At 38.4% G+C, this 22,721-nt stretch overlaps 1 protein-coding gene across 2 annotated transcripts; it reads left to right on the top strand.

The window, feature by feature from the left end:
- Nucleotides 1-47: 47 nt before the first annotated feature.
- Nucleotides 48-19,807, top strand: pgap1 (post-GPI attachment to proteins inositol deacylase 1). 2 transcript variants are annotated; one of them, XM_044366652.1, is made up of 27 exons: nt 48-326; nt 1,517-1,549; nt 3,899-4,052; nt 5,737-5,912; nt 7,411-7,582; nt 8,731-8,891; nt 9,213-9,265; nt 9,368-9,434; nt 9,649-9,754; nt 10,025-10,083; nt 10,379-10,462; nt 11,025-11,074; nt 11,158-11,209; nt 11,291-11,368; nt 12,602-12,677; nt 13,091-13,164; nt 13,267-13,318; nt 13,396-13,462; nt 13,561-13,666; nt 13,779-13,817; nt 14,018-14,202; nt 14,398-14,628; nt 15,177-15,312; nt 15,611-15,661; nt 15,860-16,071; nt 16,500-16,604; nt 16,702-19,807. In XM_044366652.1, exons 1-27 carry the CDS (start codon nt 195-197, stop codon nt 16,838-16,840), a joined length of 2,850 nt encoding a protein of 949 aa, XP_044222587.1. In that variant the 5' UTR covers nt 48-194; the 3' UTR covers nt 16,841-19,807. The 2 variants fall into 2 exon arrangements, with proteins under 2 accessions (XP_044222587.1, XP_044222588.1); XM_044366653.1 differs by lacking the exon at nt 1,517-1,549.
- Nucleotides 19,808-22,721: the final 2,914 nt, after the last annotated feature.

The raw sequence follows: 22,721 nt of genomic DNA, 5'->3' as shown, positions 1-22,721 counted from the left end.
CCCATTGGCCGAGCGACCTGTCAATCACTTGTGTTTGTATAGTATGTGGTTCCTGTTGTGGGGTTGAGAGTCGCCGGTGTGCATGACAGCCTGCGTGGTGTCTTCCCCCCCTGGCAGAGGAGTTTACTGATTGAAAATGGAAACATGGAGATTGCCCAGCTGTAAAATTTGAAACCGAGACTTACAGTTGAACCATGAAACTCGCCACTGTGGTTTTTTACGGTTTATCTCTGGGGCTGCTGGCGGTTGGCCTGCGAGAGTTGCTGACTGGCTTCGAGGAGAACAGATGCAGTATGACCTATATGTTTGAATACCCGGAATACCGCGTAAGTATTCAGGCTAATTATCACCATTTATACATCATAAAAGATCCATAAATCACTAGCTAGCGTTCCGTATTGCTAAACATAGGTTTATTACATCAGGTTAATTATCCCTGTCAAGCATCTTTTTAAGCTATTTCCTGAAACCTCCTACCTGACAGAGCAAGTAACGTCAGGTTAACTGTTACATAGCTCACTATTTATTCCCTCAATGGCTTTCTATGAATAACACCTGCCTGACTAGCTGGATTTGTGTGTGGTTGTAGGGGATTCAGATTAGATTAGCGCCCAAATTAGCCAGATTATGAAACCATAAATCACCCTCTGATCCCCAGTGGCTCAAAGTACTGGTACAAGTACTGTACTTAAGTACAATGTTTAGGTACTTGTATTTTACTTAAGTATTTCTATTTGACTTTATACTTCCACTCCATAGCTTTAGTTACTTTTCAGATGAAGATTTGACACAATGGATAATATAACAAGCTTTTAAAATACAACACATTGTTAAAGATGAAACCAGTGGTTTCCAACCTTTTTGGCTTTTGACGTCTTATAAAAAGCAGTGTGTAGTCGGGGTCACATTTCACATGTCTATGAGTTGTTAACGGCTCCACCAAATAGTGATTTTTTCCCTCTAAACTTCTCACATGCTTTCATTTCAATAAATGTTCAAATGATCCAATATTTCAGCAAAAATCAAAGATTAGAGAAAAAGTCAAAAAACTGAAAACAGATTTGTGTATCAGAACTTTGTTTTTTCTTCTTTCCTCTCCCATTAATCATCTCACGACCCCTCAGATTTATCTGCTGACCCTTTGGAGGGGCCTGACCACTAGGTTGGGAACCACTGGACTAAACTAGCTAACTGTATATAAAGTAGTTGAAACTAGCTCCACCTCCAGCAGCTACAACAGTAACATGCTGCTCTAACACTGATGCTTCACTATTAATAATCTAATGATGTCATATATAATAATATATCAGTCAGAGGGACCAAACCACTACTTTTACTGCAATACTTTAACTACATCAAGCTCATAATACTTATGTACTTTTACTTAAGTAAGATTTTTCATGCAGGGCTTTTACCTGTAATGTAGTATTCTTATATTGCTGTGTTGGTGCTTTTACTTAAGTAAAGGATCGGAGTACTTCTTCCACCACCACTGATCCCTAAATCCTCCCTGCAGGTCAGCAGCAGGTCAGTGTTGCAAGATATGGACGTATGTTAAATACACACACACCCTAAATGCCAGGTTAAGATGTTAGTAATACAATGTAGGTCGTCCTCTTCTGCTCTTCATGCTCACTAATGTGTTCATCTGTCCAGAAGTGGGGCACAGCTGGAGGCAATGCACTATATGGGTATCAACCTGAGTTCAGACAGGAGTGTATTTGTTGTGGTATAAGGGGGAAGAATGAAAAGAGCCACATATATCATAAGATATCATTGTTTATGTGGTTAATGGACCGGTTCTCTTGTAGAGCTGGAACTAGTAGATTATTTTCCTGTCATGACTTGATCTTCCATTATTTTCTCTATTAATCATTTAGTCTATGAAATGTTGAAAAATAATGAAAAAAATGGGATTCACAATGTCTCAGAGGCCACAATGATGTCTTCAATGTGAATGTTTTCTCTGATTAACCGCTAAGATGTTAAGATATTCAACTTATTGTCATATATGACAAGAAAAACAGCAAATTGTCACATTTGAGAAAGTAGAACCAGAGGACTTTTGCTTTAACGCAACTGAAATGGTCAAATCAATTATCAGAATGGTTCCCAATTAATTTTCCGCTGATTGATCTTATCATTGCAGCTCTCTCTTGTATCAGGACTAGCTCAGTGTTTGCAGTTGCAGTGATTATATGGGGCAGATGAGTAAGGATAACGTTATTCAGTACATTTTTCTGAACAAAAACGTACTGATAGGGCTGAAATATCAGTATAGAAGATCATAATGTCAAATCAGATATGATCTGGGGTTTTGATTATTGTAATGTTGTGACTCAGCTGTGATGATTTCTGGTCTGCTTTACAGTGAAGTGATACTGTTTCAGCTGAATAGAATGATGGTCAGTGGTATTCAATCAGAAATATTATGATAACCAGGTATTTCCCAGTCCTAAGTGTAGTCATACACCTGTACAGTATATAGAAGACTTTTAATAATGAGTACCTGGACATCGCCTGCGTTCATTAAAGGTCAACTATACCAGAAAAAGGTCAGTGTTCAGGGTTTTACACAGTGTTTAATAGTGTGGATGAGCCACCTCGTTCGCAACCATTTCTGCTTACAAAGTGAACACACTTTTATGAAATATAACGCAAACCTTCAGAGGAAAGATGCAACGTCTCTATTACACAGCAAAAGCCAGTGTATGTATTATTGGGGTATTGTTCAGGCCAGTGATTCCCAACAAGGGATATCTCTGCAGTTGCTTCATAGCTCAACTAATTAAATTGTGCTTTGATTGAAATAATATATCCACATATTTGTGTTAAGGAGGAAAATAAACGGCCAAATAGGTGTAATGCTGATCTTTAGAAATTTATAATAATAAGCTGCATCAACCTGAGTCACTTGTTATCACGTGTTGCAATTGAAAGTGCATGAAAACTAGTTAGTAAGAGAGCAGAGAAGTTTAAATAGTTTTCTAAAAGAGATAAATGGTTGAAATAGATATTTAAAGTAATGGCTGAAACAGTTGAATTAGTCTAGCTACAGTAATGTGTAGTTAAAAGTAATGTGGTTGAAATTGTTTAGCTAAAATTAATGTATAAACAGTTGAACTAGTGAGCTATATGTAATTTAAAGTTAGCTAAAAGTAATGCAGCTGAAATAGTTAGCTAGAAGTAATGTAAACAGTTGAAAGAGTCAGCTGAAGATAATGGATTAAACAGTTAATATAGTTAGCTAAAAGCAATGTATAAACTGTTGAAATAGTTTGGTATACGTAATGTAAACAGTTGAGATAGTCAGCTCAGCTAAAAATAGTTGAAATAGAAGCTAAAAGTAATTTATAACCAGTTGAAAGGTCAAGCTTCTGCCACGCCAAATGGTAGGAATGCAAACTTGACCAAAGCAACCTTGACATTAACAATTCAATTATATGAAAAAAATATTGTAACAATATACATTTTTATCTAATCAGTAGAATTAAATAATACCCAGTTTATAATCCATTCATAAGAACATATTCCGGTGCTGGTGAAGGGGTGTTTGAGCTCATCTTAAAGGGCTGTGGGGAACCACTGGTTTAGGCCATCAGCTAAACTGATTTGGGGATGAGATGTGTAAAGATCTGGCTGTCTTGCCACCTTGTCTTAACATTTTTTTGAGGGAAACCCTGGTGTTGATGTGATATGAAGTCAGAGCAGGTTATCAGTAGAGCCCGAACCATAGATGGCTGCACTGAAATATCAGCCAGGATATTGTTATCTGATTATTTAAACTCTCTAATACTAATATCAGTATTACCCTGGTCATCCACCGTTTCAATCTCTCATTATTATTATTACATTTAACATAAAACCATCTCTGTGTTCATGCATGTTGGGTTTACAGCGGGTGGCCCTGCCTCGTCGTGTGGCCAGACTGTACCCAGCGTATGGGCTCTACCTGTACGGTGAGGGTCTGTACGCCCAGGAGACCCGTGCCCTTAAACTCACCGGTGCCCCTGTGCTCTTCCTGCCAGGAAATGCAGGCAGTTATAAACAAGGTAAGTGCACAAAATAAATGGAGGGTTAATAATAATTTTAAATTTGCAACCAGCAGAGAAAAGCCCAAGGTGACGTCCTCAAATGTCTTGTTTTGTCCCAACAAACAGTCCAAAACTCAAAGATAGTCAGTTTACTACCATAGAAACCAGAGAATTGGGACGTTTTTTATTAAAGAATGACTCCAAACAATTAATAGATCATTGCAGATTAATTTAATAGTTAACTAATTGACAAATCGACTAATTGTTGCAGCTCTACAATCAACTGTTTTCTGTGTATCTAAAGCCTGATATGTCTTATTCCTCTGTGCCATGAAGCTCCATTTCTGTCAAGAAACTATTATAAACATATTATGAACCACACCATTGCACTGAGTGACATGTTCCTTCATTACCAAGAACACACACACAATGTAGTTTATTTTGAGTCAGTCCCACATACAACGTCCTGCTGCCAGAAATACTCACTTGAGCACCAAATGTGGATTAATCCGCAGCTTGAAATAGTCCCCAACAAGTTTCCCATAAAGGGTTGTGTGTACAGAATAGACCTCTAAGAATAGAGGATGCTCTTTCCTTGTAAAATCCCCCTGAGGCAAATTTGTCATTTGTGATATCGGTCTATACAAATGAAATTGCATTGACTATAAATAAAACTGACTTCCTCTTGTTGGATATAAACTATAGTGCCCTGAAAATTACTGGGCCTTTTTTTTTTTTTTTTTTTTTTAAAAAAAGGAAACTATACAATTTTGACCCATTTACATCTTCAGTCAAAAAGCATTGAGATGGACGAATGCATTGTTGGATTTGTTAACATGTATACGAATAGCAGCAGCTTTATCCTGTAAAAAAGGCATAAAAAGCAGTTGAGTTCAACATGATTAAATGTCCTAATTTAAATTTTTATGATCAATGTTTATATAGGAGTTGGAAATTATACAGTCTTGGGTAATCAAACCTTGGACCTTCTGGTGACATGATGTTTTCTCTAACTAATAGCTGCTATTTATGATACAAATCCATTCTGAGATTATGTTGGCCTCCTGTTCGTGCTATCAGTGTTGTGTAGGAGGATAACACCAGCGCTTTTATTCATGTGAAAACAAACACCTTTTGTAGTTACACCGCCTTTTGTTTGTGCTGTTTGTAACGATGATGGTTCATGCACTCAATTCCTTAACGCCGTATTTTTAACAGCAGCTGCTCTTTGATAACATTACCAACTTCACAAGTTACAACACCTCGATAAGATACTAGCATCACTAAAAGAGACGTATCATCAGATCGGGGCATTGCTGGAAGTTGATGTAAATTTAATGAGCCTTTTGAGCTGTAAAGTGAGAGTTTTCCTTTTTAGGTCATGAATAGCTGCCCTGAGGATGTGAGGTAGCACAATAGGTGATGACTCTTATCAGTAATTCAAAAAATAAAAAAATAATTTGCACATAAAAGCTGCGTAAATTATTATAGCAGAGCAGAATTACGGCTAAGCATAAGGTGGTGATTAGTTTAGGACTAATTATATTTCTGTCTAACTGTAAAATGCTCTTCCTCCAGCACCAGTGTGATAACTAAATTCACTTTAATTCACTCGTCTGTATCTGAATCAACTTTCTACTCGTCTGTAAAAACACCCAGCCTATTAACGCTACCTGCCTTCTGTCTAAATGTCTTCATGAAGCTCGCTCGCTGGGCTCGGTGGCCCTGAGGAAGGCTGAAAACATGGAGGGAGGTCTCCACTTCAATGTGTTCACCGTGGACTTCAACGAGGAGCTGGTGGCTCTTTACGGCGGCAGTTTGCTCCGACAGACACACTTCCTGCATGAGAGCATTAAGGCCATCCTGAAGCTCTACAAGGTCAGGCATCAAATATCATCCACTTGTCAGACTGTGTTACTTACTCTGTACAATATGACAGATGTTGCTGGTGGAGTGTTATTTCAGTGCGGGGGATACATATCACACTCATATCACTTTCCATCACCTTCCACATTCAACTTAAAGGCATTCAGTAAGTCTCTCTGATTAAAACGTCTCACAGTAGTAAAGTGTGTCAGTGCCACAATAACACAATCCCAAATTCCTCAATTGCAAACATTACAAGCAGCCACTAGGATCAAAAAATACAGTTAACAGTAGATATTCCACAGACAAATATTTAATCAGTACATTAAGTGGCTTTAACCTGTAACCTTTGCAGTTCCAAACACAGCTACAGAGGTGTTAATATTCGGTTGAATGCCAGCAGCTTTTGCTAGCTGTAAAAGTTCTCTGGCAATCAGCTCGAGGACATGAGCTTTAAAAGCAACATGAGACAACTAAACTGGGCTCCAGTGAGGTCAAATCATTTGTGCCCAAGTAATGTAATTATCAGAAGAAGCAGTCTTCAAAAATCATGACACTTAATGCCAAACACAAAGTGCAACATCCAACATCCAGGGCACAAGAAATGTATCTATATTTATTTACTGTCTGGTAAATACAGTGGAAGAAAGTATTCAGACTGTTTAACCCCTTTGCACACTTTATTGTATTGTAGATTTAATTTTAAATGGATAAGATGACAAGCATACAAACAAAAGCAATACAGCCAAGACAGCACTGGAGTGGTTTCAGGACAAGACTCTGGCCCTCCCAGCCAAAACCCAGACCTAAACCCCATAAAACACCTGTGGAGAGACCTGAAAATGGCAGTTTACAGACGCTTTTCATCCAAAGCTGTAATTGCTGCCAAATGGGCTTATACAAAGTACTGAATTAAGGGTCTGAACACTTACATGAATGAGAGATTTCTGTTTTTCATTTAATATTTGCAAAAAATTCTTTGTCATTATGGGTTATTGAGTGTGGTCTCAATGGCAATGGTGCTGCAAAAATGCCAGTTTTATTAATATAAAATTAAATCTCCTGCACAATAAAGTGCAAAAAATGAAGGGGTCTGAATACTTCCTGAATCCACTGCATATAACCTGACCTAAATGGGTTATCACATGTTCATGTCATATGAGATTGATGAGAAAGATTCCCATGTTTACGACTTTTTGTTTACAAGTGTTCACATCATCAGACTACTCAAGACAGTTGTATGATTACAGAGTTGGCCCAGTGAGGGTTAAAAGTACTGTGCATTGACAACATAACAACATGTTCATTAAATTTGGGTTTAATCACCATCAACGGTAGTCTTTGGTTGATACGAGGCGTCCCTATTCACTACATTTTCAAGTACTTCTGTATTATGAAGTGTCAAGTCAGATACATTTCAGAGAGGTTTGAGTTTCCCAGTCAATGACTGTGATGTGAACGCAGCATTAGGGTTTTGACTGTCTGTTTTCTCACTTTCTTGGCTTGCCAGCACCTGAAGAACCCCCCTCAGAGTGTGGTGCTCGTGGGCCACTCCATGGGAGGAGTGGTAGCTCGAGCGTTGTACACTTTACCCCGCTTTAACACCAATCTGGTCAGCCTCATCATCACCCAGGCCTCCCCTCACCTGGCTCCAGTGCTGGCCCTGGACCCATACCTGCTGGGTAAGAACAACTCTCAAGCTACTCTTCAACAGTACATACTTGGTTTCCAATTTAAAGAAAAATTCCAGTGTTCTTCAGCCACCTGTCAACTGAGAGATGTCCTCATTCCAAGCCAACACGACAACAGCTGATCTCACTGATTACTTGCATACTTTCAACCAGAAAGGAGGAACTAATCACTACAATCAGTACACACTTGCTTACATAGTGTATGGTGCTCAAACTGACACAGAACTTTTACAGTACCTGCGTACTAAATCAAAATTCCCTTAATTTTGCTTTGCAATGTTTCAACCAACTACACGTCTTCCTCAGGAAAATACTCACACCGATTTTGTTTAAGTTATAAGATAGATGCTACAGGTTAACAAGACATTAGAGGCCAACAAGAGTCATTAAAAATATATATAGTCCTTTGTTGCATATCATACCCATCTCTGTCTCACCCCTTGTTTCCTGTCTGCCTCTTCAGTATCCCACAAAGGCAAAAATGCAAAAAATATATATCTTAAAAAAATAAAAATCAAAACTTTTTTTTTTGTCTTTAAGTAGTTCTGGCAAAGCTTTGAGGTGTGTTTGGGCTCGTTATCCTGCTGCAGTATGAATCCTTCTCCACAGTCCATGACAGTCAGGACACCTTGGTCTTCATCATTTTCATTTTCTCACGTGCATTGGTCTCAAATTTTGTTCTTGTAGTTGTTGTTGTTGTTTTTACGGTCTACGCTTCTTCTGTCTTATTGACTTGTCAGTCATCTTTGAAGCACTTTGAACTGCACTAACCTGTATGAAAGGTGCTAAACAAATGAATATTGATTGATTGATATTAATTTAAATATAAATAGGGGGCAATATCACATGCCATGTATGCATATACACTCACCAGCTACTTTATCAGGAACACCTGTGCAATCTAATGCAATCCAATACAACAGCTCTTCTACTACTTCTACTTTTATGAAGCTTATACATTTTCAGTTGTTGTTGACATTGTCAGAAAGGTGATAATTCTACTTTATGTTTATTATTGAGGTCATAGTGGGTGTTGGTGGTGTACAGGAGTGCATTAAATTGTTCCTAATATTTTGCTGCCTTCATGTATGTTAATGGGATATTTTTTTAATTGAAAAATATTTTTCTGTTTTATGTAGATTTCTACTCTACAGTGCGACAGAAGTGGGTGAGCCAGGCGAAAAAGCTCAGGAACGTCACAGTCCTGTCGGTTGGTGGTGGTTACCGTGACTACCAGGTCCGCTCCGGTCTGATATCCCTACCTTGTCCCCCAGGAGACCCCAATAAGTTGTCACTGGTGGTAAGTATCATGTCAGGTGGAGCTTTACCAAATGATTCATAAACCGTAAACCTTTTCTATGAACTCTACTTTTTCTGCTTGGAAAAGGGACTAAGGACTCATTTATTTGTCCTCTTATACACTTACTGCTGTATACAGAAGTTCCGGCACCTCAAAACAAGTCCCTGCTCTGGGGGTTGTACTTCCTGCCATTTTAGATGTCATAGCAGACAACACTAAAAGAGCTAACGCTGGAAAAGAGCTAATACTGTATATGTAGATTGTGTTTGGTCCTGCACTGCTCTTCTCTTAATGTTTCAATGTCTTCTTGTTTTTCCCAAGGCAACTGCAGTCCCGAGGACGTGGGTATCCACTGACCATCTGTCCATCGTTTGGTAAAAGACAAAAGCTTTCTGTTTTTGTAGACTTAGCTGTTTCTCTGGAACTATATTTAAATATTACGCAGATGTGCAAGTGTGTATGTCTTTGTGTTCCAGGTGCAAAGAGCTCGTTCTCGCTACTGTCAGAGCCTTCTTCGACCTCATCGATCCTGATACCAGACAGGTCAGAACAACAAACAGTGACGCTGCTTTTTTTAAATCTGATAACGTGTGAAAAATGTTACAAGAGCAAATATAGAGGGATGTCATCACAGAAGATGAGTGAGAGTTATGTGTCCTCCCAACAAAATCTAAGCCTGTGAAATGTTATAATCTCAGATAAGCATTTATTTTAAGCATATCATCTGTTTCCAAGCTTATCAGTGTGTTGTTATTAGTTCACAGAAAACCCAGAGAAGAAAATGGCTGTTCTGAACCATCACTTCATCAGACACCCTGTCAGGATGGTGGGAGAAACTCAAGACACCTCCATCTCCATCTTAGGTTAGTCTCTTGTTTACAGTTGACTGTCTGATCCATATGTTTTTATCATATATCAGTACGCCATATCTTTATGTCTGTTTTATATTTTTGTCAGCCTGTCTTGATTGTTTTCTTGATAGTGTTCTTCACTGACTGCATACTATAAAATATTCAGAGTTTTGTTTTTTTTCCACACTATAAAGCAAATGACTTAAGTTTTGTTGGAGGGATACTATTAAAAAAAAAAACACTAATTTATCATCTGGTTTTTACCCTTTTGTAATTTTCCAGATATTCCTGAAGCGTGGAGTGAAGTAAACACACTGCGTCTGGCTTACAGCACACCGAAGGTACCATATTTTACTCCAATAACATAAAGGAACTCCTTATGTACATTTTAACAAGAATACTAATTAATATTTGAGGACTGCACATGAGATTTTCAGCCCACTACTATTTGTATTCATGGCCTTACTGTAGCCCTTTTTACTGAGGACAACCTATGTCTGGTTGTAAGTGGCGTAATTATTTTAACAGTTATCTAAGACAACAAAGCTCCCATACAGACATACATTATATTACTTACAAAAAAGAATGTCCAGTTGTCTGTAGCTCAAAGTGCTCAGTGTCTCTCTCTGTCTACAGGAAGGACAGTTCAAATACTTTATGTTTGCCCTGTCGAGTCGCAGGAAAGCTTACAGCCATTTCTACTGCCGCAGCAACAACCTGGTGAGTTTACCCCATTTATATGTTTTGACTCTAAATATTGTGTCGAACAAAGTGATGAGGATTGAAGTGCAACAGCCACACCTTAAGTAAAGTAGAAATCATAGTTTATCTGTTCAGATACTATTCTCAAAATGTGGAATCTGGAGTTAATCCAGACTAAACATAATACACAAAACAAATGTATATTCTGGTGCATTTATTGTTCTATATAGATTTATTACACAACCCTGAGTCATGGCTTGTACTTTTAAATTATTACTGGGACCTTAAAGTTGAGCTTCAATATATAAAAAACTTATTTATCTTCAAAATGTTTTTTCTCCAGCTTGGTTCATAGTGTTTCTAATAACTATGATCCCTCACATATAATGATGATTTGGCAGAAATAGGTTGGGTATGTTGAAAGTCTGTCCACAAGTATCTGTGTAGTCATGTATCACTGAAATATGTGAGGTCTTGTTTGTCTGTGTCAACATGTACCAGGAAATTTGCAATATCTTCACCACCCAAAACAAACTGTAGAAGAAAAAGGTGATTCTCATTTATTGTTGTTGTTTAACAGGAGATGACAAGCTGGGTGTACGGCTGTGTGCACAGGAACGGTTCTTCATGGTAGGAATATGATCAGCACCACCTTTATTCTCAATCAACATTTTGGTGTCCTTTTTATACATGGAAGTCTTCTTTTTTTCCAGTGTGCATGCAGTGGATTTGTCCATGGAAACTGAGCTTCTGCCTCCATACAAGGTAATTATCCTCTAGACAGACAGCGTCCAGTCCAGTCTGAGCTGCTATTGGATGCTCTTAACTGTCTGTCTTTCTCCTCAGGTCCTTATTCTGAGTCTCAGTGACTTGTCTTCAGTTACTCATCTGGTTGTTTCGGCCTCCAACCTCAATGGCAAACAGGTACTTGAAACTTCATCTCCTCTTCTCGTTCTGTCTGTTCTTCTTGCTGGGCTGTTGTGAGAGAAGAAACAGTAAAAAGTAACAGAATAGGCAGAGTTTAGACTTCATTGATACAGCAGGACAATATAATGTCAATTACATACTGGTGTTTCTGATTTTTTTTTTTAATGAATGCAACTATTAGAAGAGTCATGAGAACAAGATCTGGCATATATTGTATGTCAAGTATTTTATTCTGTTGTGGGAGTGAATTATTAACACACTTGTTGCATAATAACATTGGTTTTAACAGATGTGTTTTATTGGCAACATGATTGAAGTCCACTACATGCTTCTACAATTGCTTCACGACATGTTGCCAGTGGATCCAGAAATTTAAACATCATGGTTGTGTTAACTGTGTGTGTGGCTCCTTGTTGATGTTTGGCTATTGGTCTTTGTGTGTGTCGTAACACAGATAAAAGTATTTAAAAAAAAATTGTCCAGGTCCTGTGTAAATACAAATATTTCGTAAGGTTGGAATTGGAAGTCCACAATTGGAAATAAAAACAAACATCAAAATGTTTGTGGATTAAATGGTAATAGAGTCTTTACCAAAGCTGTAAAGCTGTAACTTTACAGCTTTGGTTCTGAAACTGAGTTGCTTTCCAGTGTGTTTGCTGTATATTGTAGAAACACACTGAGTTCTAACAAACATATTGAATGTATTTTCTTCCTCATAAAATGTTTGCAAAGCCCATTTTTCTTAGTTTGAATGTTGCATCGTTTGCATACATATTTACTTCCTGGAAGGCTTTTTCTTTCCTACCTTTGTCGGCACAACGCTGCGATTCTTAGTTCATTTCCACCACATTTACATGAGTGGAATAGTGTGAAACCATTGGCAGGAATCATATCACCAACATGCTCTACAACAAACAAAAAAGTTGCTCCATAGCACTGAAAGTAGGCAAATACTCCTAAGGGTACCTGTTATGACCTTGCTCAAGCAGCCACAACAAAATGGAGACACATCAGTGTTTTAACGAAAGATAAGTTTATGAAACCAGATCAAACCCTGAGATGAGACCAGGGGTCATCACAGTACCTTAGACACAATTTTTTTTTTAACAATTAGTTTTGCCAGTAAGAGTTGTTCTTAAAATGCACAAACCCAGCAGTCAACTCTCATTAGAATTATCACAAATGTTATTTTATTGCAAACAAACAAATGTTTGTCTGTTTCTTCCACAGTTCACCGTGGAGTGTGAGTGGCAGAGACAAGCATCACAAACTCTGTCTGTCCCAGTACCACACGTCCTGTCCTTTGGTAAGTTACCTTCCTGTTAATTAGAGCTGCAACAATTAGTCTCATTATCAACTATTTTAATAATCGAATACTCTTATTTAGTCTTTTTTTTTTTTTAAGAAAGAAAAGTCAAAATTCTCTGGTTCTGGCCTCTCAAATGAATATAATGTAATACAAATGAATATCCTCTGGTTTCTTTTGTCTTCTTTGAAAGTAAACTGCCTATCTGTAACCCAAAGATAAGCAGTCGACTGTTGTTTGGACAAAACAAATAATTTGAGGACGTCACCTTGAACTCTATAGACCAAACCACTAATCCATTAAAAGTAATCCATATATGTCATAAATTATTCATAATTGCAGCTCTACTTTTAACTTTAAAACCTTCAAGTGAAAAGAGACACGTTCCATCTCAATAACTGTTTGTTCTCCAGGTTTGACCGTCAGTGATATTACAGTCAACTCCTCTGGTCTTCTTCACACCATCGTGCTGCAACACTTTCACCAGGTATGTTTCATTATTATTATTATGTGCTGTCAAAATACTAGACTCTTCATCTCTGTCTGTCACTACTGTGTCAATAAACTTTGAACATCTCTGTGTCTTCAGGTCTATCAGGCTTTCAGAATTAATGTTGCCAGCCAGTGCAAAGTGTATAAAGGTGAGTTTGTCTCTTGTGATGTGGACACACGTGCACAAGCTTAAATGTAATAATGATCAGTGTACGTCTGTCTACAGATCGATTGCCCAACGTGTACAGAATGAAGGTCCCGTGGTTCAGGGAGGACTCTTTAATCACAGTCAGGTTAGTGATGTCAAAGTCTGTCTCAGCTGTGTTTTTTCTACCTTTTTTACAGCTGATTAACACGTCGTATTCTCTCATCTAACCACTGTTATCACCAGTGTGCCATCAGTGACCGAGATCTCAGGGATGCTCCATACAAGTCGTTCAGACAACACCTCAGGGGTCCTCCTTCAGCTCCACACTGCCCCCAACTGCCAGTATAAGGTACTAATCCTCGTTTTCCTCTACATCCTGATGGAGATTTATAATGATGTTTTTAAACGTCAAAAAAGGACATTTGAAAATAATGATGTGTTTACTCTGATTTTAATCTCAGGTGTCAGTAAGGACTTCATTACCCAGGGTGCTGGGACAGGTAAACAACTTTATTATAGTGTATCCTTGAGTTTTGATTATCATTGAGACATTTTTAATCATTGCTGCTCAAACCATCTTGTCTCTGTAGTTAAACAAAGGTGCTGCTTATGCATACATTTATTATTCTTCATGACATTAAGTAACAGCCATTCAAACAGGAGAAAGCCTAAATCTGACTTGCTCTGTCATATCTGGTAGATACTGAGGTTCTGTGGTCCCATGGTGCCAGTGTACACAGCTGTAACTCTCCTCCTGGCCTGCGGGGGGCAGCTGTCCTTCATCCAGAAGTTTGGCCGTGCTGCACACATGAGCCAGGTGGTGGGCAAAGGCCTGCAGCCTCATAAAGTCAACCTGCCTGTTTTCATTCTGCACATCTTACTGAGGTAGACATTTAGAGTCTCTTGTTGAATCAAAACATGAATCTTGGAAAAAGAGGTCCACTTACTAGTCTTTTTTTGGAGCTTTCAATCATATCCCACAACCTTCTCACTACTTGAGATATTCTATTAAAATACATGGATATTCTTAAACTCCGCTTTGTTTTTCTCACTAATCCTCCTGCTCGTCTCTCCCCTCAGCTGTAGCTGGTTTAAAGAGGTCTGGTCACTTCTTTACCTCCCCCCTATGGATGCCCTCCCACCAACCTTCTCTGATGTAACATTTCATGAGGGAGTGGTGCCAGTCGAAGAATGGCCTCGCCTCATGTCCCCACTCCTCTACCTCTTCGGGGCAGCTGTGGCATTTTGGGGCAGCGCAGTCCTTCGTCTCATCATGCGCCTGATCTCATTAATATTAGCTCCGTTACACAGGTGAAGTTTCTACATAGAGGCATGAGATTTGAAACTGTAATTGTATGGTCCATTAGCACTCTGAATACATATTGAAATACATTTTAAACAATGTAATTTAAAGGAGCTTTAATCAATACTCTGCATAATAAATGTATGTAATGGCCATACATAATGTGAAAGTTGTCTCCCGTAGTGAACCCATTGTACATTACCTGCTTAGCATCAAACAGCAAAGAGACAGTTAGCGACTAGCTGGTGAACGTAGTGGACCATTTAGCAGCTTAAGAGCCATATATTTCCCTCAGGAGTTGGTAGAAAGCACAAAAAGTTAAAAGAGAGAGAATATTGGACATACATTCACCAGGTGGACAGAAACACGACCCCAAATGAATGATTATGTTGCTCCATAACTGCTGGATGTGGAAACTTGTTTGCTTAAAATGTAATCAAATGTCATGTTGCCTTCACAACTTGTGCCCCCAAGTGGCCAAAAAATTAGTTATTGCAGTTTTAAATGTAATAACTCTAACCCTGGCTGCTGATTTTATTGTCTATTTTATGTGCAGACCATCGGTCTCTAGAGACTGCGGCACCCTGCAACTGCGGACCCAGATCCTCATCACTCTGTGTCTGGCTGTTTTGGGCGGGACGTCCTGTGGGGCGTTTTCATTATTTGCTGCTTTTCTGCTCCACCTTTACAGGGTGAGTCTCAGTACAATGTATAAAACAAATGAAGTCATTTACAGAGTAGCAACAATTAAATACATTATTGACTTCATTTGTCCAATGTTATCCTAAGCTGATCAATAGGTAGAGTGTGCAGTGGTGATGCTATTGTTAGGTGTTTAAATTGCAGTGGGACTGTGCACATCATCATTTGCTCACCAGTAGTTTTAAGGGGTCCAATAAATGGCTTCTATATAATTCATCCATTAAAACATTGCAAGCAGGCAATTTAAACAATTCTGTGACCTGTTTTTGTTTTGCATTGCATGCTTAGGTACTAAGGCTACAGATGACTGAAAGGTCTTTGAGTCACATGCTGAATCTGGTAAGACTTTCAGGTTTAACTGTATCGCTGCAGTCACAACACAAGCAACCTGAGGGGCCAGCATCTGATCATCAGTATGCGGTTGCAGTTGGTGTGAATGCAGAGCGAAAGATAACAAACTTTTACAATATTACAATTTAATCCCTCCAAAATTACACTCATAATAATAACAACTTAACTTTTCCACGATATTTCCAGGCTCCCCGGAAGCACAAAGAAGCTGAGAATGGCACAGTCGATGCTGAGACCCCAACCAAGTCTAAGGAATGTAATGGCGCCCCCCTGCTGTCTGAGTGTGCTCTGCAGGAGGTGAGGGATGATCTACAGCTCCACCTCTGCCTATCCGCGGTCCTCACACTACCTGTCATGCTCAGCGCACCCTCACTTCTCCACTGGATCCGCAACCTGAGGTACAGTATTAAAACGACAGATGTGAGAAGGCTGTGTTTATTATTACCCCATATTCAATAAAAATCTAATTGATTCCACGTATTTATCAAGAAAAATGCAAATTAAACTACATGTAGAAAAACAGAAAAGCGAGGAAAACCTCTTTCAGTGTTCATATCAGCACCTGACTGTTGTTTTAAGACACACTTGAAAAATTGTGAACTTATCCTTTAATTTCAAGTTTACTTCATTTGTTTAAAATCCGTGCATGATATAGCTGAAATTCAATAGGACTATATTAGTAAGGTTATATTTCCTGTATTGTTATATCACTACATTGTAAATGTGTGCAAAAATACATAAAGTATAAAGTGATAATACAGAGGTGAAGGGGTACACATGGTGGAAATGTGTGTCTGTGTTTAACCAAAGTTGTGATCCTTTGCAGGTATTCCACCCAGTTGGATCCTGACCCTTGTTGGCCTCACATTGTGCCTCTAATCATTGTATACATGCTGCTTATTAACTGCAACACTTTAAAACTCAGCAACAGGTAGGAGCATCACCAGCACACACATTCACTATTAAAGGTATTATCCTATTGTAGTTAAAGAGGAAATCAGCTGCAACCTTTCCTTCATCTCTTTCAGTAAACTCTTGCCTATGACGTCTTGCCTCCCTCTGCCCTTGGCCATCGCCATGGTGATCTTCTCTCCACTCCACCTCTACAGAGTCACCTACTTCCTGTTGGCAACACTCGTCCCTCTGGCTTTGTGTTGTCTGCTCTGACGGTATCTGGCTGGTGTCAGCCCCCATCTCTACCATAACAAGCCTTTCTCTAAGTTACAGCTTGACTCACTGGAGCTGGTTGAGACTGAGTCACACTTTGGGAACCTCGTTTGTCCCGGGAAGACTTACTCTTATCTGTCTGCTGTGGAGCAGAGCCGTAGACATACATAGCTTGGGGAACTGCTTGCTCAATGTTAGCGCTAAAAGCTCCGTGGTGATTACATGATGTTTTTAAAACGAGAGGATGTAATGGCCTTGGAACATTTGGTGCGAATATGGCTCTGTTGGATTGACCTGAAACCAAGTTTGCCTTACTCTGTATATCTATGGCTCTGCCTTCAAGGAGAAAGAACTCCGCTACCAGTGAAGCTACTGATACTAGAGATTCTCAACAGGGTGTTACTGTTTAAAATGTGTCATTTTTTGTTTTTAGTTTGTTTTTCCGCTGTCCACAGTGGCATTGTTCACTGTGGTCACTACACTGTTAACTCCTACACTGCCTACAGCTTAGCGATGACTTATAGTTGTGTGTGTTATCTTTACCTACCGACTGTTTGTAGCACTGCCACATAAACCGGATGGCAGTGTCATACGTTCATTCCCCAAGAAAATCCAAAGTGGACATGTTTACATTCTGCGTTATTCACGTTTTTATACAGAACAGAATCAATGAAAGGCAAAATTAAAGTCTGCACTGGAAAAGGCTTTGCTAGATGTGGAGGTTTTAACTAGAGCTGCGACTAACAATCATTCAATTTTCATCATCGATTAATCAGCTGATTATTTTCTCAATTAATTAGTTTTTCTATAAATGTTCAAAAACTGAGAAAATGGCTCAGTTTGCTCATTTTGTCTGAACAACAGTCCAAAACCAAAAGACCTTAAATTTACTATCACATATGATAAAGAAAAGCAGCTGAAACCAGAGAATATTTGGCCTTTTTGCTTTAAAAAATGACAAATACGATTATTTGATTATCAAAATAGTTGCCAATTAATTTTATGTTGATGGATTTATCGACTAGTTGTCGCAGCTCTAGTTCTAATCTGTCTCATAATGTTCAGAAGAGGATTAAAATCTACTCCAACACAGTGGCGGAGCCAAACAATTCCCATACAATGCCTCCGTAGCAAAAGCAGCTCGCTAGCAGAGCAGCAGTATTGAGTGTAGGTCATCTGCATCTTGGTAGCACTCAGAGCTTCATACACACTCACTGTAGTCGAGCATGTAAAACAGAAGAAAATAGACTTGAAGCCTAAAATTAAGCTTCACGTACACAGCCTGTGTTGACAGCTATAGAAACTTTTCAGAGATAGAAACTTTTTATCTGTCTCAAGCGCGTCTGATGGAAACGGAAAAGTGTCTGGCATGTCACCAGTGTTCATCTTAAGGTGACATCTGTATCCTTAGTTTGTCTGTTGTTTTTCTGTGTAGCGCAGCCCCGTGTGACAAGTAGTCACTCACTCTGTCTTTCACTCACTCCGGCAACAGCCACTGTTAAATAAACACCAAGCAAGGAGCTTCTTTAAAATGAGCCCCTAAAAGCCTTATGGGAACAAATATGTAGTGAATTTTCCAATTTGAAAGAAACAAGCCAAGTGTTCGAAGTACAAACGCAACTTGGAGTTTCAGAACAATTAAAATGTGCGCGCATGCATGCAAAAGAATTGCGTCTCCACTTAAACTAATCAAAACTAGTAAATTTACTGTAACTCAACACTCCATGTTTACCTGTCCTCTAATTATCTCAGAATAATTAACATTTTTATGGATAGGAAAACAGCTGGTTAAGGTTGTGTCTTCATCCATTTATGGCTGATTGTGGGAGTGGAAATGAGGTTCGTACACGTTCACCCACTTCCTCAATGACTGAGATTTATAGAACAGAACTTGCATACACACGGCTACGGAGGAGAATAAGGGCCACATGTGAAAAATTTGAGTTCTGAGACTAAAGTCAGAATTTTTTTGAAAAGAGCCGAGCAACCATAAACATTTTTAAACCACCATGACTCTCAAAAACAAGAAAACTGTGTGTTGCTCAGTTTTGTCTGGCAGAACTTAAATACATTTTTCATGTGGCCCTAAAATCCTCTCCCGTACACAGCTTTATAAATCTGACGAAAACAATGCATTTGCATATTTCTGGCTTTGTGCGTCAGTTTCATGCATCTGGCCCCTGGAGGACGGTCCAAGAGATGGATCAAGCTTCTGCTGCATGTCCATTTGAACATATAAACATCATATCTTGCTTTAAAAGTGTTTCTTTGACTTTTAAGTGGGCTCAATGTCAAAAAAATCCTAATTATTCACTATTAATCAATGCTGTAAAATAAAACAAACGAAAAAAAAGTACAAGGCAGGTTAATGCTGTATAAGCACTGCTGTAATGCCAGAAGCCTCCTCCAATATCTCTGTATGTGTTAAATGAAGTGTTGACACGTTCAATGAAATCACACCAAACACTAATGAGTTGATTGTGATATAAATATGCTAAACAGACAAATTAGCAAATGGGGATGAAACAAATCATAAATTTTTTTTTTTTTTACATTACGGACACACAGTCACATGTTCAAACTACAAGACAAAGCTCGTCAGGTTCATTATGACTATAATTATTGGTGGTTGTTGGTGTTTTGATACAGTTTTTCAAAAAAAAGTTGTTCTTGGTGAAACTTATATAGTAATTGATATATTCCAGAAGGTTAAACTTTAAGGCAGCCTCAGATTTATGTTCAGTGGAGGATTATGGGATGTTTGTTCAGTATTACAGCTGATACGCATTAATTTTGAGTTAATTAAAACAACTTCAAGTTTAGAAAAAAAGATTGAAATTAACTTTCTTTGCTTTCCTTGCTGTATGAAGGGATGGTTAGCTGTCGTGATGGCCAGTGTTTAGTAGGAGAAGTCCACCACCTTTCTGTCTGAGTTGTTTTTTCCTTTGAATACCTTTTTAACTAAAGCAGATCACAAAACAACACGTGTGATCTAAACTGTATGTCAGTTTAAAATTAAAGTCGACCACACACGGAGCAGCATAGCAAGTCTTGATGTTAGTAAAACAAAAACTTGTGTGGCCATCTGAATGTCATTTTGTAATTTATAATTAGACTTTGATTTATTATGGTTCCAGATTTGAGCCTTTTTTAAGAGCTACATAAAGGCTGGTGTTTTTCTGTACAGTAGTTCCATTTGTTAGTCCGTGTCTCAAAAATTTACATATTCCTTGAAGGATAAGGCTGGTGATTTTTTTTATATTTTTCTTAATGTCAACAAATCTCATGTGCAGAGCCAAACCAACAATGGACTCATCCTACTGACAAGTACTGTGTGTGTGTGTGTGTATCCAAAGCCTGATATATCTTATTGCTCTGTGCCGTAGACCTCCGTTGTTGTCCAAAGACTATTAAAAACACGTCAGTGAGTCACACAGCTGCACTGGATGACATGTGCTGTCATTATGAAGAGTTTGGTCACATGAGTTTATTTAGAAACGGCTCCAAAAAACTAATAACAGTGATCAAGTTTTCAGTCTCCAGAGGCTATATATCACAACCTCTTTATACTAAAATGATGTACAATGTAGCACAAACTTAAGAGGTTCTAATATGTAGCACAACAAGCTAGGAAAGTATTTTTGCTGCACATGCTCAGTCGCATCTACCTTACATGGGACCACTCTCAGGAGACTGAAAACATGATCGCTGTTATTAATCTTTTGGAGCCATTTCTAAACAAACTGACATGCTCCAAACTCTTCATAATAAAGGAACATGTCACCCGGTGCAGCGGTGTGACTCATTGATGTGTTTTTAATAGTTTTGGGACAATAACGGAGGTGTACAGCACCAAGGAATAAGATATATCAGGCTTTGGATACACACACACAATACTTGTCAGCAGGATCACTTCATTGTTGCTTGTCATCTTTACATTGGATGTGTTGACAATACGAAAAAAAGAATTATCACCAGCCTTATCCTTTGATGCGAGGTGAGACAAAAAAAGGATGCAATGTTTGATATGACGCTTTTGGATTTTAAATGAAAAGAAATCAGAAGGGAGATTCTTTTGCCACAGTTGCTTCAAACTTTCATGTAGACTGTTATGATGAAAACTGTTTCCTGTGTGTGCGCGTGTGTGTGTGTGTGTGTGTGTGTGTGTGTGTGTGTGTGGTGTTTTGTTATTGGCATGTAGGCCTAACATTTTGTTGCTTTATTTGTTGCAGTCAGTTTTGTTGCCAATAACCTTTAAGACTTAGCCGAGTTACTCTTACCCATTAAGTGATTAATTAAATCTTAAAGGACGATTTCAACTTGAACTTATGACTAGTGATTAACTGTATATGTGGTTGTCATGACGTCAGCAGAAAAACTGAGGGAAGTGATCCCAAAAACATCAGGTTTTGGTGTCTCTCATCTCAGTGTTGACTTTTTGTTTTTAATTTTTTTTTTTTTAGCCTCTCTGGTGTCTTACTGTTTTTTTGCTTTGTCTTACATCCTCCTGCTGTTGCTCACACACCCTCCTGTCAGTGAAGCAGCTGCTGTGCCTTTCTGCTTTCTTGTGTATGCAGCAGTGCGTCTGTTTCACAGCTGCCTGTCAGTTTAAAACCATTCAGTCGTCTGTCTGTCAGCTGAGTGCCACATCTGTGTACTGGCTAAAACGATGAAGGCCTCCAGTAAATGTAAGTGTACTTCACTGGTTCTGTGTGAATGTGTTGACTCTCGGTAATGTTTCCTCAACACGGTAGTATGATTTTTAGATTTGTGTGACTTTATAATAACAGGATACTAAAGATAAGTTCATTAGGGACCAATCAACAACAGTCATACATAAATGTGCTTGACAAAGACGGCCCTGTTGTCCGCAATGTGAATGTACCTGCACTGAATGTTTCGACCTGTGTGTGTGTGTGTGTGTGTGAATTTATACAAAACTAGTGGTGTAAGTGATCTGCTTTTCTGTGCCCACGTCCGTCTGGTGCAGTTGTTGTGCTTCGAGATGCACATTGTCTGCCTCGTTGTGAATCGGTGGCATACACACTATGTAGAACAAATCAGTAGAGACGAGTTATGTTTTATATAAATATACTTGTGATTTCTATCGGTGTTCACTGTGATCATGTCATTGTCCCAGACGTTGTTCCACATGAAGGTTTTCTTTCCAAACTGACATTTTCTCAGACAAAATGATGTTTTGGAATATTAGGAATTTAGATTGAGGTAACAGTTTTTGTGTTTCTCATCTCTTGTCATAAATTTAATATATTTAATTTTAGAAAAAGACACTTAAAAGTCAGCTAAAATGTACATGTCCAGAATAAGGTTGAAAACCTGATTTGGACTGACATAATGCAGGGAATCCAAATCTAAGTTTCATACTCACACAGTCTTAAATACTATCAGTTTAAAACCATGAAAAAAAAACAAACCTGTTGCTCTCTTGTTGTTGTGCAGCTTTAAATAACATGTACATCTATCATTTATTCAGTTGTGTAACATGTGATCACATAGTTTGAATTCAGGCAAAGGGAAGTATAGTGGAGGGTTGCACATTGTTGTCAGAGTTGTTCAGTCACTAATGTATTTAAATGTAGGAAAAAAAATTACTTGGACAAGCTTGTTTTGTATAATTTGTGTAAATCGAGTGAAACAGCACCATTAATAATATTAATAGTGGTCATAAAATCAAATTTCAGCCTAACTGTAACTGACAACTTAATTATATATACATATATATATATATATATCAGCACCCTGTGTACAATTTCAGAGGCAAAAGATAATAGACTCAAGTGTCTGTCATGGCGTCGTTATATGAGTCAAAAATGATTTGCATAAACGTAAAAGTGTGAGTGAGTTTTGTAACATCCTGAAT

The sequence above is a fragment of the Thunnus albacares genome, chromosome 11, assembly GCF_914725855.1.
Source record: "Thunnus albacares chromosome 11, fThuAlb1.1, whole genome shotgun sequence".
Taxonomy (NCBI): domain Eukaryota; kingdom Metazoa; phylum Chordata; class Actinopteri; order Scombriformes; family Scombridae; genus Thunnus; species Thunnus albacares.
Note: the sequence above shows the minus strand (reverse complement) of the source record. Positions and strands in the feature narration are given on the sequence as shown.